The 19,597-nt window shown below is 35.0% G+C and overlaps 1 protein-coding gene across 1 annotated transcript in view; it reads left to right on the forward strand.

The window, feature by feature from the left end:
- BBS9 (Bardet-Biedl syndrome 9) overlaps positions 1-19,597 on the forward strand; it is a gene marked incomplete at both ends in the record, with an annotated part of 267,629 nt that overhangs the window by 63,299 nt on the left and 184,733 nt on the right. The window contains 4 exons of the mRNA XM_079538520.1: positions 3,634-3,774; positions 5,664-5,759; positions 10,205-10,377; positions 11,666-11,818. Coding sequence (XP_079394646.1) covers positions 3,634-3,774; positions 5,664-5,759; positions 10,205-10,377; positions 11,666-11,818 — 563 coding nt within the window. The remainder of the gene's footprint in view (positions 1-3,633; positions 3,775-5,663; positions 5,760-10,204; positions 10,378-11,665; positions 11,819-19,597) is intronic.

The raw sequence follows: 19,597 nt of genomic DNA on the forward strand, positions 1-19,597 counted from the left end.
CAGAATAGCTCTGAGAGTGATGTCACTAACATCCATTCATTCCAGTTCCTTTTAGAAATCTCTTTTTCAAGGCTACAAGGCAACTTTACAACTGGCACAATCAGTGCAAAACTGAACTGTCATTGTGGTAGATATGGTATTTACAAAAGGTTCAGTTAAAAGACAGAGCAGGATGTGAAAGTACTTTACATATAAGTGGGCTAAAAAGAGGGAAAGATGCAGTGTAGTTGTGCACATGTATTGGGTAGGTAAGGGTGCTTACTAACTAAAAAAATCACGTGCATATTAAGCACAAATTCACCCGTGTTTGAGGGAAAATTGTCATGGATTTAGAGATAACTATTTCTTCAGTTTGCAGTTTTCTCCTAAAAATAAGCATGCTAACATTTGTACGTGTTTAAGTTTTGTCTTTCAATGCTGATGTTCCAGTGAGCATATCAAGAGAAGTGGAAAGGTAGATAACTGTTAACAGTTCTCTTCGTCTCCTGGTTTCTGCATATTTCAGGGGTTCTAGCAGAAACAGGTTCTTGAACCATCTCAGTAAAATTATTTTCTTTTTTTTGGAAAAATAGCTACATCCCCAAGGCAGGTTTTTCCTCTCTTAAGTAATTTAAAAAAAAATACTATAAAAATAAAGTGAATAAAAATATTTAAAATGTGGGTGTAATTCGAAAGGGTTACTTTCTTAAACTGAAGATTCTCTCTTTTAAGAAATTAGTTTTCCATATGAAAACTTGCTGATGCTGAAGAGAATACTGTGGAGCTTGGTGAATCTCCCTGCAAAAATTTTAGTTTATTCTGAGGAGCACTGGACTGGTTAAATTCATTTCATCAGTACCAGAAAAGGCATGGGTTTTCTGCATATTTAACATCCTAAATTGGAGATCTGCACTTGAATTCTTTGCTTTTTTTACTATGTGCATCAGATGTTATGTTGTTGATGTGATTAAAATTGGATAAAGAAGTTGTTGGAAAATGCAGTTTTAACGATGGTGTTATGTAACTGTTTTGATAGACTGTAAGTGCACAGTGTGAATTAATTCAAATAATACAGTTGTTCTGAGGTAACCTTTTATAAAATTCCTGTTGCTTTTCAGTTTTACTTCTGTATGTGGCAGTGGGAATCCCACAAAAAGAAGTATATTTTTTCAATTTTTTCTTTTTGTTAATACGGTACTAGAATTGTATATCATTAAATGTATCCCAGCTCTGAATGAAGGGAAATCCATCACTAGAGATCATATCCAACAACTGAGGAAGCTCCGTTTTCCACACATTGTTGCCACTTTTATTCGTACTGCCACTTAAAATCACTCCAGCAGACCTAACAATCATGGTATTTCAATTGAATACTTCAATAAGAGCTTTTCACTGTGGTGATAAATTTTGCTGGAGCTTTTTGGTTTGGTTTCTTATGTAAATGGTTTTTATGGATGATGTGGACTCATCAACTAGAAAACTTCATAGCTAGATACCATTTCATTTAGTTTCCATCTGAATTTTCTCTGAATTATTGGAAAAACTTCCAGTATTTCAGATAGGCAGACTTGTAACAGGCTATCTAGAAGTTGCATTGAAATAAGAACACAATCTATTAAAATACAAAACCATTTCAAAATTCTTTTGGCTAGTTTCGTTACTAAATTTTTCCTGTTGACAATACTCCCTAAGTTCTTAATAGTAAGATGTTTCTAAGATGTCTGTATAATGTTTTCATCAAGAAAATATTTTAATTATTTTTTCCATCTGACTGTGAAGATATGATTTGAATGAGTCATTCTGAAAGGTCATGGATTTATTTTCAGGAATTTTCCTTGCAACCTAGGGTTATTCCAATTTTGGGACCTGTGTTAAGTTTTCTGCGGTTTCTACAGTGATTTTTTTTTTTTGTAATTTTTTAATAAGTTTCTGCTGAACAGCTACTTGGAGGCATTATTAGCCAACCAAAAGAGCTAATAAACTGAAGCAACCGGGTGAATCTCAGCTTTCTAGTAACAACCTCTCTTCCTCCAAGACAAGTCCTTGCAGTAATTTTTCTTTGCAAGAGATCTGTGAAGTAGCAAACAAACCAAATGTTAGCAAAAAACGTTGCAAGCAGCTGAGCTATATTTATATATTAGACTTCTCAGCTTACGTGACTGACAGCCTGTGTAGCTTTTAGTTTCATGACTCTTCTGTCCTGGTGTGATCCATGACAGTAAGTTGTTATGCTATTGTTAAACATGTTCTTTGTTGATTTCTGTTGGAGTGAGTGTCTGAATTTCATATTTTTGGGAAGTGATGAGTGTTTGTTATTATGATGTTAATGCTATTCTCAGTAAGTCTCTATAATGATATCTGTACCTGAACAAAGCAGTGCTAATTAGCTGCTTCATCAAAGAAGTCCTGCTTGAAAAAGCCATACAGATTGGCTGTCCAGAAGAACAAGCAACCTGTATTTCATGGCCCCCAGCATTTTCATTTTTCATGTAGAACATACTGTGCATCATCTGACATGTCAACCATTTTAAATTATGCTTAGATCTGTGCAAATCTCACCCATTCTAATGAATGTGTTTTTGTTAGTGTGAAAACGTCCTCCTTTCTCTTGCACTGTTCTGATAAAATTACATGTTCTATGAGTTGAATGATAACATTTAATGTACTGCAATGAATAAAAACTCAACATTTAAGCAAGTGGGGGCTAACCAGATTGCTTAGGAGCATTATTCATTAAATCCAGATCTATTATTTTGTAGTTAAACCTCATCTGAGAAAGAGGCACATTATAGCAATTCTGGGGTTTTACATTGATGCCGTGAAGGCTGTTAAATGGAGTTGGACTCCCCTTAATATGCTTTTGTTATTATTGATACTATTATTGAAGTGTATTATTATCAAACTGGTCATAAGCAAATATTGTGATTTAAAAAAAAAATAATAAAAGAAGAATAACAACAAAATTGGAAGTTATATCCAAAAAAATATTTGGAGGCGTTGATTTAAATTAGAAAATGTGGAGAGGTACACAGAGGTGGGCAATTGAGATTTCTAGTTCTAGTTTTGCAGGTCATTAATTTGTTTTGTCCGTAGTTTGGGTAGGGATTTTTAAGTTCTATGTTTGCACCTCTGTCTTTTTTGTCAGAAAGAGATGTCATATAGAAACAGCTTCTGATGCTTTTTGGTGAAGAATGGGTGCAGTTTTTATATAAAAGTAACAAATAGTAAGACTGTTCTTATAAGGGAAGTCTTTTGGGAATGTTCCTGATGAAAATACATATTTCAATTTAGTGTTCAAAGCATCAGGGACAGTCGTGCAGCTGTCTCAAGTATTGAAATGGAATTGTTTGTTTAAAGAGTTAAGTAAACTATTACTGCATGTTAATTGGTGTGAATGCAGGAATGCAGTGGATTTGGGTAATGTTTGCCCCCCATTTACTTATAAATACTCGCTTCCAAAGGTGAATAAGGTGTTCAAGTTTAAAATTGTTGTACATGGAGTGTACATTAAAAAAAAAAATTGTAGATTTTGTTATAGGATATTCTTTAATTGCATTATAAATACCTTGTAATTCCTTCCAGGACAGCAGCATAAAATATCTTTTATTCAGAATATGGGTATGAAAGATGATTGTGTGTGTTCTTTCACTTTAGGGATACCGAAGTTTGCCCAGTGTAAATTCAAGCTGCCTTTGCGATTAGTTTGCTTTCCAGCTCAACCTTCAAAATCAGCAAACCACAAGCTAACTATTGATACCAATAAACCTCCCATCAGTTTTCTCACCATTTTTCCAGGTAGGTTTTAAAATATGCCTCTGACAGGAGATGTATTAGAAACTCAGGCAGGAATTGTTTGCGAGAAAATTATGAAATAATTAACAAAACTAATAGGAGGATGTTTAAAGTTTACATCATGAAAAAAATGATGGAATAACATTTCAAAGTAGGTAATTAACCTTGTCTAGTGTATCTGACTTTGATTAAAACCTGAAGATTTTTGTATGCAGGGAATGTGAACCAAGATCTACTTTTTATGTATCCAGAAAATAATTTGATGCAAAATGCAACAGTGGTGTTTCAATGGCGAGAATGTGGGCATTCATTTTTGGGGGGTTATGTGGGTTGTCATGAGATATGAAGAAGAAACAGGGCAGAGCTTGTCACAAATTAGTACAGTTGCTTTGGAGAAAGATTTGTGAAAGTCTTGAGGTGAATTATGTATAATATTTGCAAGAGTAATATAGTAATAGAAATAGGTGATATATAGGACTAGTGAAATGTTAATGAAAAAAATATGAATTAGTATTATAAAAATAAATTCTGCTGTAGTTATGTGCTCATGATTTAGAAGAGATAGAAAAGGTGGAGGTTATCACAGGAATATTCTGTGGTACAATATTGTATGAGCATAAGTGAACCAGTGAGAAGTTAGGATGGATTAGACAAAATGGTTCCAGGATGGAAACAAATAAGTTATTATGCACTGGCATGCAGTATTGGGTTCTGCTTGCTGATACTGAAAGTGAATTAAAACTCAAAAGTATGGAAAAGGCTATGAGAATTGCCTGGGGATTTGAAGAAGAGAATTAAAAGAGAATTACTCATTTAGATGAATAAAACACTGGCAAAAAAAAGAAGGAAAATGAATAAACAGGACTTATAAAGTGATAGTGAATAAGTTCAATCTGGCAGTGATTAAATTTCTGAACTTCAGAGGACAAAGGTTCTGGAACAGTTTTCTGATGAGATGAGTGCTGTGTGGGCCAACAGCTTCAATGCAGTGTTTTTAAGGTGGAGCTGCATCTGTTTCTGGAAAGATTATGTAGTACAAGGTCTGCTCCAAAAGCAGTGCCTCCTGTTTTATTGTGTTGGCCCATGATGTCGGAGGTGGATGTTGGTGGTATGGCAGGAGGGGCTGAACCTTCCTGCCAATAGTCTGTTACATTTTGTTGCTGTGTGACAGGTGGCAGCAGAAGGGCAGTCTGATGGAATGGTGAAATATAAATCATATTTGTTTATAGCATGTTTATAAGTTGTTTATAATATGGTCTTTGGAGAAATTTTACAATTTTGTTGTACTCCTTAGTAAAAATGGTATCTCTCCTGTTTCCTCTTCTACCTTATTTTAAGGAGAAGTTAGTAGGACAGATTCCTTGGAATAGATCTTAAAGTGCTCTATATTAGATTTGAAGTTATTGTGGTCTAATAAATGCATTGAAATGAGATGCTGGCATGCACAGATTTGCTGAGTAACTAATACTAGTAAGTTAGCTGTTTGTTGTCCTCTTTGCTGAGGGCTGAAACCAGAAGGTACTTGAACATTATCGTGAGGATAATTTTTGCTTAGGTGCCTGATAAAAGACGATCTGCAGTGTTGTGTCCAGTACAGGAGGCAGTTTTTACTAGATGACACAGACTGAACCTCTGAGAAAGCCATATTCTGTTTACCAAGCCTAGGCAATTCCATGTAAGAAGTGAGTGTAGCTCAACTTCACGTGAACAGTGGGAACATATAGTAATTTACTCCTGATATTCTGTACTTCTCAAGGGGGAAGCAATGTCGTGCAATTCAGATTGCACAAGTAGTATAGGAAAGGCAGAGGTTGATATGGTTCTGTCTGCAGCTTGAAGTTTGTTGTATGTCAGAGCTAAATTATAGACAACTATTTCGTTTTCTCTTTTAGACTTTGCTGATCCATCTGAGGAAGACCAGGCAAATGTTCTGGGATTTCAGTTCTTAACAGGTTCAAAAATCACTCTTCTTGCTTCAAAAACGTCACGTAAGTGCTGTTAAAATGTAGAAGACTATAGTCCTGTAAAACATAATAGATAATAAGTTAATTGGATAGCATGTGAGCAAACTGAGAATCATACAAAAATGACTCATTATTTGCAGAGGAACTTAAAAGTTTTCACGGATCACATCTTGGCATCCCCTGTCAAATATCTAATCATATTGCTGATGTAGTCACAATCTTGAAATGAAGCAAAAATTATACTTGGTTATTATAATGAGTATTCTATGCATACATTGGAGAAATTGTTTTTTCTTTTGTTGTTATTTTAGCAATATTTAAAATCAGTAATTAATACTGCCACTATGATCACATAGAAAAGCAAACGAACAAAAAATCCCACCTCTTTTCTTCAAATGTATTTCCAGACCTCTGTTTGGAAGTCATCTACTGGAATTTGTAAAAAAAAAAAAAAAAAGACTACAAATCTGATTTCTGACTGTCCACTGACTTTCAGTAATGCTGGACATAAATTAGGCATCTAACCATATTCAGGTGCATCTCTAAGTAAATGCCAGTATCAGTAATTACCCGTAAATCATTAAATTTAGGACTATGGATTCAACCATGTTGATTCTGTATTTCTTACCATGCTTATGGAATGTGTGAAGATACATGTAGATATGCTGTTATCTTGTCCAGCATCTCGTGTACAGGACAGTTTGTGCATTAAGTAGTCGTGTTTCAATGATCTCTGTGTTTGTGCTCTTTCTAAAATAAAGTAAGTCAGCTTTCTTAATGTTGGAGAGTTACAGTCTTGCATTGCAACTCAACTTGCTAAACTTCCTTGTTGTGTGCATGGGAACAAAATCAATTCAGTTGTATTTAGTACTTTCAGTGCCAATAAAGCAGAAATTCTTCAGTTAATACAGCAAACTGAGAAATTGAAAAGCTAAAAAACCAATCACACGTTGCAGGGAGTTCAAATGGAACATTGAACGCTCTATGAAAATTATTTTGAGTAAGTGAAAAATTAGAGTCTAGTTTGATCAGAAATTCTTTCAACACAAAAATGATCTGCCTCACTGTGTTTTCAAAATGTAGTATTCATGATTGGTTATATAAATGACGATGATGTCAACTGCATGCTATGAAATAATATTTAATGCTCTTTATAATGTAGTCAGATGTGTTACATACAGAAACCAGCTGGAAAATAATTATTGAAGGACTTTCTTTGTACCAAGCATCACTTTACTTTTCTAAGGCTCGAATCCATTTGTATTAGTTGTTATGCACTGTTTGCGTGCTGTTTCATTGTTAGTTTGTTTTTAATATTTATTTGAATAGACAGTAGGTTTCAAAAGTTTGCACTGGCTAGGCATACAGCGATAGGTTCTAGAAACTGAAGAATTTAAGGGATTTTTAAGTACCTTTTTATGGATTACCATTTAAACCTCTTATTTGAATTATTGCAAAGTCTGATGACACTGTGCAAGGGAAAATTTATCTTTGTAATGAATATATTTCAACTTCTAGTGGGGCTATAACTTCTAGTTTCTTCATACAAACCCTCAAGTTTTTCCTACAGGTTTGTTTAGTCACTCACTAAGAATGACGCTTGCAGTCTTACTATAAACTTTCCCACACTACTTTACTTGTTCACTTTACAAAGGAGATTCAAACAACTTTTTCTCTTAGTGTGACTACTCATTTATCTTGTCTGGGAATCTTTAGAAAACAAATGAGTTACGTGATGCCTACTTCCATGTAATGCTCTGTTTCCAGCATTTCCATATGCACTGGATTGAATTGGTTATGGAATTTCTCGGCGTGGGGCATGTAGGGGGGTTGCACAGGCTACCCATAATACAAAAACATTCCTTGGTAGACTTTTGTAGTACTAGAATTACTGTGCTTGAGTAGGCAGACCCTATATGGAGCTAATAAATGTAGATGAAGGTGTGTTATTTGGGAGGTACTATTAGTTTGCTACCAAAACTGCTGAGTTTTTACTTTATAGAAGCGACTGTGTGGCACAGTCATTGTGGAAAGGTTCTTCAAAAAGAAAATTTATCCACGTGGATAAATAGTGATAGAAAAAAGAAATATAAATCACTGGAGCTGGTTGACCCTTGTTCCTTTTTTTCCATGAAAGAAGTTAGTCTTGGACAACGGACACATCTTTGCCATATTCCTTTCTGAATAGACCTTAAGTTCTGGATGGGAAAGGCTGCATGTAGAAGTGAAAGTCTCCAGGTTGGGTTGGATTTCACTGCTGAAGCTGCAGACAAGAATGACATCTGTATTCACACTTATTTTAATTAATTAATCCATTTTAAACAGTGTAGTAATTGAAGATGTTACTTCAGCTTGTCAAAATGTCTGCTGTAAAGACACCCAGAATAAAGTTCTTTTTCAGCTAGAAGTTAAAATGAACTTAGCCTGTGTAGATTAAAGTTTTAATATTTTTGTTGAAATGTCTTTGAAACTGGTTTTAATCAAAGGGTAAAGAAGAATTGACTGCTACCCGTCATTGTTTTTTCTCATGGCAAGGGCTTCCTAGCTGAGAAGCAAACTGAATTTTCCAGGCTTCTTGCAGATAAGCTACTGGCAGGGCAACTAATCATCCTTATTGCAGGGTGAACTAGTAGTACTACCTGCTGTGATGTTTAAGCCCTTGTTACCTATTAATGATCCTCTGAGTCTTCTGCTTTTCTGTTTGAGAGTATTTCTGAAAATAATCAATTGTAAATTTCCTGTAAGAAATCTTGTTTTAACAAAAGCCTAACGCAAATAGGTTAACAACCGTAAAAGTTTTTTTCTATTTTCTATTTCTATTTTTTTCTGTATTAAAGCACATACTCAGTACATCTAAGGAATCTCACTTTCCTACAGTTTTTAAATGTAATTTGTCTTTCTTTTTGAGTGCTGGAAGGTCATGTAAAGCAAATGATTACTAATGATAAATTAGATTTTGTTTGTATTGACCAACAAACAGTGAAACTAAATTTGCTTTTTGAAGGAAATTAGTTTTATCAATTTCAATCATTAATATATTAGACATGTCAATTATATGTGGAATGTCTGTTGGTTTGGTCTGAAAACATCTGAGCTAATTTCCTTAAGGAAAAATCACTTAAGGCAAAGTATGATAATAAATTGAACTAAACCCAGCCATTACATTGAGAGTTTTTAAAAATATGGGTATTAGGTTGAATGTTATCTTTAGCAGATGGTGTTCTTTTCTTTAACAGACATGTTTTTAAATAAAACTTGCTTCTTTCCTGTTACACTGTAAACAGAATTTGTCATTTTCTATTTAGTGAAATGTGTATACTGGGAAGGATGCCAGTGGTAATGTCAAACAATTTGAATTATTGATGTTGAGAAAAATTTAAATAGTGCATTTGACTTCTAAAGAATTTTGCTTCATTTGATATACTGTGTTTCTTATTGATGAGACTGAAAAAGAAGAATTGTTTTGTATCAAAAAACCTCAACTCTGTTTCTTCATAGTTGACTTTCTGTCTTTCCCTTCGATAACATTTATAGGTAATGCCAAGAAATAAAATAATGTTGCTAGAAAATGTATCAGACAAAAAAACACAATTATCCACAACAGTTTTCGTTTTAATATTTAATTAGTTCTCATATCATGAAATCAGAAAACAGAACTATAAAAAAATGGAGTGGAAACAGAACAGTAGTAAGATCTCACCCCATTCTCATAATTTGAAACTTACTAAAATGTGCTAATGAATGAACTTGCTGGGATAGAGAACACTAACAGAATCTTTGTGTGTTTTTTCATTTCAATTGTGTTAACATTTTCTACACTAAGCTACATTAACAAAACTATATTGTATACTGGATCGATAAGACACTGATTAATACTATCTGCTAGAGTGAAGCATAGCACTAAGAAAGCCAAATATTGTTACCTGTGATTACAGAGTGGGTAACGGTTTCCCACTGGAAGATATCATAGGAAATAGAGAAGTACTAAAAGTTATATTAGTCAATGTATTGTCCAAGAACTCAAGATCTATGTTTCCAAAAGGCATTCAAGATTTTATGTGGAATGTAGTTGGTTTGATACAACTTTTGTCAGTTGCTGAGGATGCTGTGCTTCTCTCATGGTCCAAAGTTAATTGAGCCTGACTCTGCCTCCAGGCCCAGAAAAACTTGTTAAGGCTGCATTATGCCAGGGAATGCAGGCAGCCTGTTGTTAGGTCTTAATATCATCCAGTAATTCTCATTTCCTTCTCATAGTAGTTCATAGTTATCTGTGCTTTGTGAACAGGCCCATGATACAGGACAGAAGTTGCTTTAATGCTAGGGAGCATGTATCTTCTGTGAAAATCCCTATTACAGACTTTGCATTTATAAAGTTAGTTACATTGCTATGTATTATTTATGTTGTATAGTGAATGCATATGGCTTAAATGTACGTATTGTTAGTCTTGTATTTGTTCTTCTTTTCAAAGAACGATACAGGATCCAGAGTGATCAGTTGGAAGACCTTTGGCTAATAACAAAGGAATTAACACTTAGACTGGAAGAACATTTCAAAAAGCAAAATTGCAAGGACTTTGCATGTACCTTTTCCGGCTCTGTTCCTCTGCAAGAATACTTTGAACTAATTGATCAGCATTTCGAGGTGTGTCACACAGCATATGAATAACTGCTATTGTCCCAGTTCAAGATTATTTGTTATTGTTAAGAACAATCCATTTAAAACTGTGATCACAGACATGTAACAATTTGTCTTTCAGAAAATGTGAAGATGTATCTGAGCAAATGACATTTTTTCCAGCACTGGGTATTTCTTAAAGTTATGAGTTGTACCTTTACTCTGAAATGATCTGATGCTCCATTCCTTTTTTGGTTGGCTGGAGGAGCTGAACATGTTCAGCCTATGGAAAAGAAGGCTCCAGAGAGACGTCATTCATTCCTTGCAGTTCTCAAAGGGAGCTCATAAACAAGAGGGAGATGAACTTCTTACGGAGTCTGACAGGGCAGGGTTGGTTTTAAACTAAAAGAGGAGAGATTTAGATTAGATGTTAGGAAGAAATTTTTTTACTCATAGCATGGAGAAACGTTGGAACAAGTTGCTCAGAGAAGCTGTGAATGCTCCATCCCTGGAGCTGGTTGAGGCCAGGTTGGATGGGGCCCTGGGCCCTAGTGAGTGGCAGCCCTGCCCATGGCAGGGTTTGGAACTAGATGGTCTTTAATGTCCCTTCCAACTCAAGGCATTCTATGATTGTGTGTTTCTCTGATTCTAGTTATAGCATGTTAGCTATACAAATGATATTGTTTTGAAGACTGCAGTTTTTGTTAGGGACTTGCTTGTTTTAGAGGTTTGTAACAGAAAATATGAAGCTGGTTATAAAATAAAACAGAAATTGTTATTACCTGGGCATTTAATATATGATGTTCAATGTTTTGTGAATGTTTCAAGAAAGCTGTACCTGATAGATACATGAGAAAATAAAAAGATTTCATTTCACAGAAAGAAGTCATTCAGTCAGTGCAGAATTTATTGCTTTTATTCATGCTTAGGGGAATAACCATTTACTTTTTACAGTAATTAATAACAAGCCTAGTCCACTGTATGCATGTATCAAATAGTACGTGAATCTGAGAAGAAACCCTGAGGTTCTGGTGGTGAAATTTCTTTCTTACTGATAGGCTCTTTGATGAGATACTTACGCATTAATACATACTATATTGGCTGTTGGAAATTATTTTTGACTTAAGTAGCAAATAGTGATTCCTGAAAGTAAGTTAGTAAGTTTCACGAGGAGCATAAAATTAACCACACCAATGGTATTGGAATGAGTAATTGCTCTCAAGAATTTTACTGTAAGTTCCTCATTTCATTTTGAATGGACGTATAAAATGCATATAACCCTTAATCTGAATTCTTGAAAATGTTTTAATTGCAGCTACGCTTGAATGCTGAAAAGTTTCAGGAGCTGTTATCTGAAAGGGCCATACAATTCAGAGCTATTGAGCGGCGATTGCTGACGCGATTTAAAGATAAAACTCCTGCTCCTCTTCAACATCTGGACACCTTGCTAGAAGGAACGTTCAGAGAGGTCAGTACAGTTTGATTACGAACACAATCTTCGTTTATTTTGTTGGTAAAACTTAGCTTCAAGCATATAGGCTATGCTTTCCTGGTTATGTGTACAATACAAGAGACCAGGAAGCAGTAATTTGTTTAACTTAATATTCCCTGTAAGTTTCCAGATGATTTGCAATAGTTTTATTTAATTTGTTGCCACAAAATTGTTGCTGCTGGGTCACACCAGCTTGATAACACATCACTCTTCCCTAGCTGATGTTGGTAGTGTAAATATTTTATAGTTCATGTGAAAGTATTTTATAGTTCATAGCTTATGTAAATATTTTATGGTGCTGGTGGAATGGTTTGGCTGGTGTAACATTCACAACAAATTTGTCTGAGGCTGTCCATGTCCTTCTGCATGGGGTTTTTATGTTCTGATGATTTCTAAATGCAATCACTATAGAATAACGATGCTTAAAAAAAATTAAAGATAATAAAAATATTCCTAAACCATCCCCATAGTGGAAGTACATGACAAAGAAGAAAACTGTTTTCTCCTCTTCTCTTGCGTCAACTCCACATCGCTTGAGGAAGAATAGTTCTACTGTGTGCTCTAATGGAGCTTTTCCGTAAATTAGAGAAAAAGTGCCTTTCCTTTTGTGTTTGGACACAAGAGAAACACACTGTATTTCCATCTTTACTTTTAATGAGTTAACTGTGAGATGATTTCTAAAACAAAAATACTGTGTCACGTTAACACACAGATGATTTTTTAACAGTTTGAAATGGCACGACTAAATAATCCCTACAGATAAATAAAAGTGGGTCTCTTGAGTTTACTTTTGCTGTGTGGAGATGTTGTTTTTTAAACTTAAAACCAATTGGGAAGAAATTTCCATTTATTATGAATATCTCTGTTTTGACTGCTGTTTGTTTCACTCAGTCTGTAGGACTTGGACTCTATGTGTGCTGCTTTCTTAATAGAATTGCTATTATATGTATGTGTGTGTATATATGTATGTGTGTGTGTATGTATGTACATACACAAACATATACACACATGTATACACACACACACGTATATTGAAGCTGTAGTGGTGTAATCTCTTCTGGTCTGGCCTGATAGAAAGGTATCTTTTTCTGCTTCCTTTATTTCTTTGCATTAGAACAGTTATACAGAAAATGTATAAAAGTTTTTCTAGTACAAATCTGATAATATTAGGAGCCATAGTTTTCATCTTCACAATAAGGGATAAACATATAAGCAGGCATAGGTGTGTGCAGTGATGAAAGGTTTTCTTTATTTTTATTCCTTACTCCTTTTCATTATTTTCTCCTAGAATTTGTCTTTATGAATTATGTTGTATATCTAAGTAGATTTGAATGCGTATTACAGCAGTTAACAAATAGCAATGTACAGTGTTCTATTTTGAAAGGACAAGATGTTGTATATGTGGTAGTTATGTATAGTAGAAAAGCAGAAGTGTCATTATTGTGTTGCTTAAGACTGATCTGTAGGAAGACCATGTGAAAATCATTGAAAATAAATAGATGATATTTACGTGCCTGTGAATGATGATTTGATAAAGTCTGGTTTAAAACAAAAAATTACTGGTGCAATTTGCTCTTACCATGCTATTAGCTCTTGCTCTGAAAAACAGTTTAGTTGGATAAATTTATAAGTAATTGAAGTAGTTGAGATTACATAGATGTTTCTTGATTTAAAGGACTTTGCTGAAATTTCATATTCAAATTTTATGGTAGCTGTTGCAAAAATATGTACTTTTAATATAATGTTGACTCTGTAGAAACACGTTATTTCTTGAAAGTGTAATTGAATGATCTTTAATCTCTCTGATGTGTTTTCTGTGATATCAAAATATCATAATTTGGCAGTAGCTTCAGGTGCTTGCCTTGGGATTATAGTTTTCATGCATTGACTCTTGACATGCATTACTGGGGCTTCCAGGTACAAACTGGAATTAACATAAGGATCCTAAAAATCAGGTGATTTCGTTTATTTTGACTCACATGGATTTTAATCCAACCAGTCTAAGTAGTTCTAGATATGTTTATATGTAAACTATCTAACTCTGTGTTTAAAAGGTCTGTGCCTTTATATTCTTTTATGAAAGAAGAGAAGGGATGGATTTGAAACGTGGGGGTGGAGTTCTCCTAGGGCACTAACTGTTGCTTAGCCAACTTGAAGTGGTTGAACTGTTCAATCTTGTCTCAGTTGCATGTTTAAAGTTTAGAAAAAAAAAGAAGTGATGACAAAGAAGCTTCTCTATGTTGCATTGTGCTACAACAAAATGAAGGAAAGTTAAAACAGATCATGAGGCAAATAGGTTTATCTGTATCCTCATGCTTCCATCATGTGTAATAAACCTAGCTCCCTTCCCGTTCTTTTTTGCCACTGTTGCACAGTGCCACAGATCATCCCATGTTCTAAGGCTGATTCATCGCCCCTCTTCAAAACTTCTAACTATTCTGTGTTTTTAAATACTGAAATATCAACTTTTTCTCCATCATCAGTGGCAATTTGTGTGCTAATTGTCTGGCCAATGCAGTAGCCAGCCGGACAAGATGGATGATGTCAGGATTCTTGACCTTGGCTCAGTGCAATAACTAATAATGTCTCTCTCCACTCCCAGTCTGCTGATTTAGAAAAATATATAGGAACTTAAAGACTTATGTAAAATTTAGTAGTGGTTGTTGGAAACAACAACTGCATGAACTAGGAATAGACTGTCACGACAAGTCTTGACATGTGGTCAGCACAGCTGTGCAACATTGGAAAACTAGGCTTCATAATTGAATGGATCCTTATTTTTTGACTGATTATACATTTTAGTTTTTCTTTATGTAAGGCACTGATTTGTTTTCTTCTGTTATCTTTTTATTTATGTTGTTACTGAAAAGCTTGCCACAGAAATACTTGGCTGCAAGCAGCAAAGAAATAGCTTTCAGTGTAATTTTCAGACACTGCCCTATGAACAGCCAGATGTCTAGTTCATTCTGCTTTCCTTAGTATATAGCCTGTACCTGTATCTTGCATCTTCAGAAATCTGCTTATCAATTGTAGCTTGTAAAATCCATGCATATAGGATATTTTCATTTAAAACCTCTGTTGTGTGAAATGAGAACAAAGTATCCAAGAGTCCTCCAACTTTTGGAGAGGTTGAGCGTAGGTTAGTGTTTATAGTGAATAGGAAAAAATACACAAGTGCTAAAGATTAATTTCAGTGTTGATTCCTTTATCTATTCTCCCTTCAGGTTTCCTGTATTGCTTTTCTTATTGATATAGCTAACAACATTGGAAAGTCAGTGAATCTCTTAGAATTTGTCAACAGATTGAACTGCTTCCAGTCAGAGATACTGTGAATTGCCATTTAGAGTAAAGAGGGTGATTCCATCAGGAAAATCCATTTGAATTCTTTACACTGTAGAAAACCGTATAGGAATTTGTCACCAGTTCCTGGGAAAGCTTTATTCACACGTTGTTTCTCTTATCCTTGAGATGTATGATCTAACTTGTTCTTCAGGCATGCTGTCCTGAATGTTAGTTGGGGATCTTGAGTGTCTTCTGAAGGAAGAGGTGAGTTTTGCAAAGAATCTGAAAGTCAAGTGAACACACTGGTTCTTCTGACTAGTAATGTCATAGGAGTTGATCTTTTTGTTACACACATGAAAGAATTCTGAAGTGAGATGTTTCTAACGTTTTCAGTACATCTTTTATCATAGCCTGATGTAAATAGATTATTCCACGCTTTTGAGATGAAATATGAGCAACTGTGTTACAAATTAATGCCTAATCAAAAGCTAGCTTCGTAGTTTTTTTTCTGATGACAATTGAGATAACTGGTTGATTCTGAACTGTATCTTTTGAATCATATGATTTCCTCCCTGGAATTTTGGCCCTTCGCGTGGAAGCCACTATTGCAATTAATGGTAGACAAATATCCTAATGTAGGTGTGTTATGTCCTTCTTGTCTAACACATTTGATCAGTTCTCAGAACAGATCCCTGTCTGATTTAAACCTGCATTATTCCAGACAGGCTGATGTGTAAGACATGGGAATCTGGCTGTATTTTTGAGTTTTCTTTTATGACTAGGAACAATCCGTTGCTTCACCAGTATTCCGTGTGAGCTAGATGTAAAGTTTCTGGATGGCATCTCATTTATAACTGTGTCTAAGGTAACAAAAAACTGTACTTTCTTTACAGCACTATTCTAACAAAGTTACGTGGCTCACAGTTTAGAGATGGTTCATGATCTGCCTTCCAAGAACTGAAGTCTAACTTTTTTACTTTCTTTACCTTTCTCTGTAGATCTGATATAATCTTCTTCTGTGCTGTTGGATGCGTTCTCTGTCCCTGTGTCTATGGGCATGTACTTGAGGTTCAATCCCTTATCTTGGAAACACGTAGATGTATGGAAAACAGTGCAGCCCTCACTGGAAGTTTCTGACTTATTTTCTTCTCTTCAGTGAGAGGTTTGGATTTTGTCACTGCCCCTTGACAGGAAGCATCAATTTCTTCTCTTTGGCTTTGTCCTATTAGCTTGATTCCTGCTCTGTTTCTACTCTTAGAATAAGATTTCCCCCAGCTATCAAATGACTCCTTCTTTTGATTTTAGATCTGTTATTCTTTGGACTTGGTTCCAAACTCACCTGATTGAACTGCCTCCCTATAATCAGCCATTTTTTACGTTAGGGAATTGGAAGTCCTCAAGGCTGGTGACACTTTGTTTCGAGCCACTAGCTGCCTGCTAGATGCATTAATTCCTTTTGATATTTCCAAAGCAGTTTCAGCGCAAAAATGAGGAATATATCAAAGATAAACACCCACATCTAGGAAGGCAAAAGACAATTTATAGGCAGTAATAGAAAAGGATATAGTTGTGTGTGTGTATGTATACATATACATAATTCATCATATATTTAGTCTTCAGAATTGTTCCTGAATGTCTTTCTAATGTCATACGTCATATTTAGTTCCGTGATAGCTGATTGCAACAGTACCTACTGTACTAAAGAAATGAATAAACATCTTCCTGTTTCTCTCCATACTTCACATCCATCTACTGATTTCAGAACCTAGGCTCTTGATCTCTGATCTGCTATAGAGGTGTAACACTAGATAAGTATGGGCATTAAATATATACACATATTTAGCTCAACGTAATTTTATCCTCTGTTAAAAGCACAAGTGCTGTTTCTGCAGTATTTTAACACTTGCAGTGCATAGAACACTTTGATTTTTAGTGATTTGTGGTCAGTAGCAAATAAAACTCATTATGTTCTATTCACTAAAGCGCACTTAGAGTGTCATTAGAGGTCCATTAACTCTTTGTTCAAGCCCCTTAGCTCCTTTCCTTGTTTATTAATTGGTTGATAAAAATCTCACAACTGATTTTTAGTGATTGATTATTCACTCTAGAGTTCCACTTCTGACACACATGGCCTCAGGAACTCAACATTTTGAGAATGATTCATTGCTTGATTAGTAAGGACTTAACCTCAAAGCAAAACCATTAGGGTTTATCATGCGTGACTCAAAGGCTATATATCACACCCACTCCTGTAGTAGTCATTTTCCCCAGATAATGTCAGTGAGAACTGCACCCATGGTATAAATTAGCTCTTTTTGGCTTGAATAAATAAATATACTGTTCTTTGAAGGAGTTGCATTTAACTTCTCATTTTGTAGCTGTTTCTGCTAAATGTACTGTTTTTTTGTGTTTTTTTTTTTTTTTTTTTTTTTCATAACCACTAAAGATAGCTCATTGGTTTTTACATGTAATTAAAATTCTCTATTTTACTGGTGTTCGAACAGGCTTTGTTTCTGTTTCTCTAAGACTTATTTAGTACCATGAAGGCTCCTTTTTATTTGAAGATGTATTCCAACTCTGTCATAAAGTAATTAACTTGGGATGTGTTTATTGAGATTACTGGCACAACTCTTCTGTATTTCAGTCTGTGGTAGCAATTATTTGCTTCAGTGAAGGACAGTAATCACATAAGATCAACTAGTTTATGAGACAAACAGGTAAAACTGATTGCTTCATCAATCCTCACTGCCCTTTTTGAGAGAGGCTTAAAGACCCATGTAAAAGGATGCACTGTCACAAGAAGGAAGAGTTGGAAGTAAAAAGTCTCTGTGTATGTAGCTGAGGCACAGAGCACCTCATCTGGGGTCTTCTGAGCTGCATTCAGAGGATTCCTCATACTTTGATTTAGTCCTCAGGGATTCGGCCAAATTGTATCTTCTTAGTATATAAAGGCAGTGGCAAGAAGTGATTCATCTAATTCACTTTTCCTTGACTAGCGCCTTTTTCAAAAAAAACTACTGTTTTGCAAGGCTATATATTCTATTTTCAGCCTAATGTGATACAGGCCATGCATCCCTTGTGAGATGAGATCCCCCATCTCTCTAGGGACAGAAAGGACCTGTGAACACTTGAATAAGTGAAAATGGAAGCAGTGAGCCACAATTCCCAAGAGAAACAAATACAGATGTCATATTTATTTGAAATAAATATTTATATCATCTTTTAATCTGAAATATTGTATACCTTTGCTGTAGCTTAAAGTATTGCCAGGCTATCTCACTGGAAGAAATATATAGGCAAGCAAGGAATTGCTACGCAAGTAGTGTAAGCAAAACTTGAATAAAAAACTGCATGCCATCTTCATAAAAGATGGAAACCCCTCTTATTTCATGCTTCTCAGTAATTTTGCTGTATTAGCACTATAATTCTGTGGTACAACTGAGTCATAAAAGCATTAGAGCTGGTAACAGCTAGTTATTATATGTGGTGAAAGATGTAATGGCTTTGCAAGTTTGCATACATGGTCTTTGTGAAATAGCCGGTTTAAATTTGGTTACCCAGATGTGATTGTGAAAGCACAATTGCTGTGCCTTCAGGTAGTTGAAATAACATAGCAAACTAGATCATTTTCTGCTATAGCTTACAGTAAGTTATACCAATTCCTTTGATTTACAGCAGATGATAATTGCACATTGTGGTTGGATGACAAGTACATGTTAGTTTCAATTTCTTGCAAAGTAGGAGACTTTAATACTCAGATTTAGTGAAATGTTCTTTATGCTTGTGTTCATCGTTATCAATTTATATGTTTACTATAGCAATGACTGACTGTATGATAGAGTACTGTGTAATTTAATAGTATTTTACTCCAAATTCTGATTTAAGAAATGATGCAGGACACACACTGAAGACAATTAAAAAAACATGCCTGAAAAAAAAAAAGCTTCCTGTGCAAAACTGGGAAATAAATGGGGCTGAAGTGTCTGAAGTATTTATCTATCTAACACTCGAAGATCTTGATGTTAGTTCTGAACTGGAGTTGGTTGTTTTTGTATTTTTTTTGGTTTAAGCCCAGCAAGACCAAGCTATTTTGTCAGCTAACTCGATCTGAAATCACTTTACATCAAGTCCTCCAATGACTTTTTCCCATTAACACACAGAGAACAAGCATCTTAATTACTATTCTGTTGACCTTAGGCACTCTTACAGGTGACATAGATGACATTTTGCTTAGTCGTTCATGATGGCTACCCCAAAATGACTCATATGAATCATGTTCTTGACTGATGTCAGTAGACTTCCAGTCATTGCAGTGCCTGACTCCCACCTCCAGAGTATGTCATGCTGCTTACTTGCTCCTTGTGCTTCCACATAGTAAGTATTTATATATTGTAAAGCCTTTAATTATTCTGTAGTAGATAATTTAAGCCTGTGTGAAAAAGAAAGTGTCTAATGCAAAAAGGTGTAATAAAG

This window comes from Tetrao urogallus (genome assembly GCF_951394365.1).
Source record: "Tetrao urogallus genome assembly, chromosome: 7".
NCBI lineage: Eukaryota > Metazoa > Chordata > Aves > Galliformes > Phasianidae > Tetrao > Tetrao urogallus.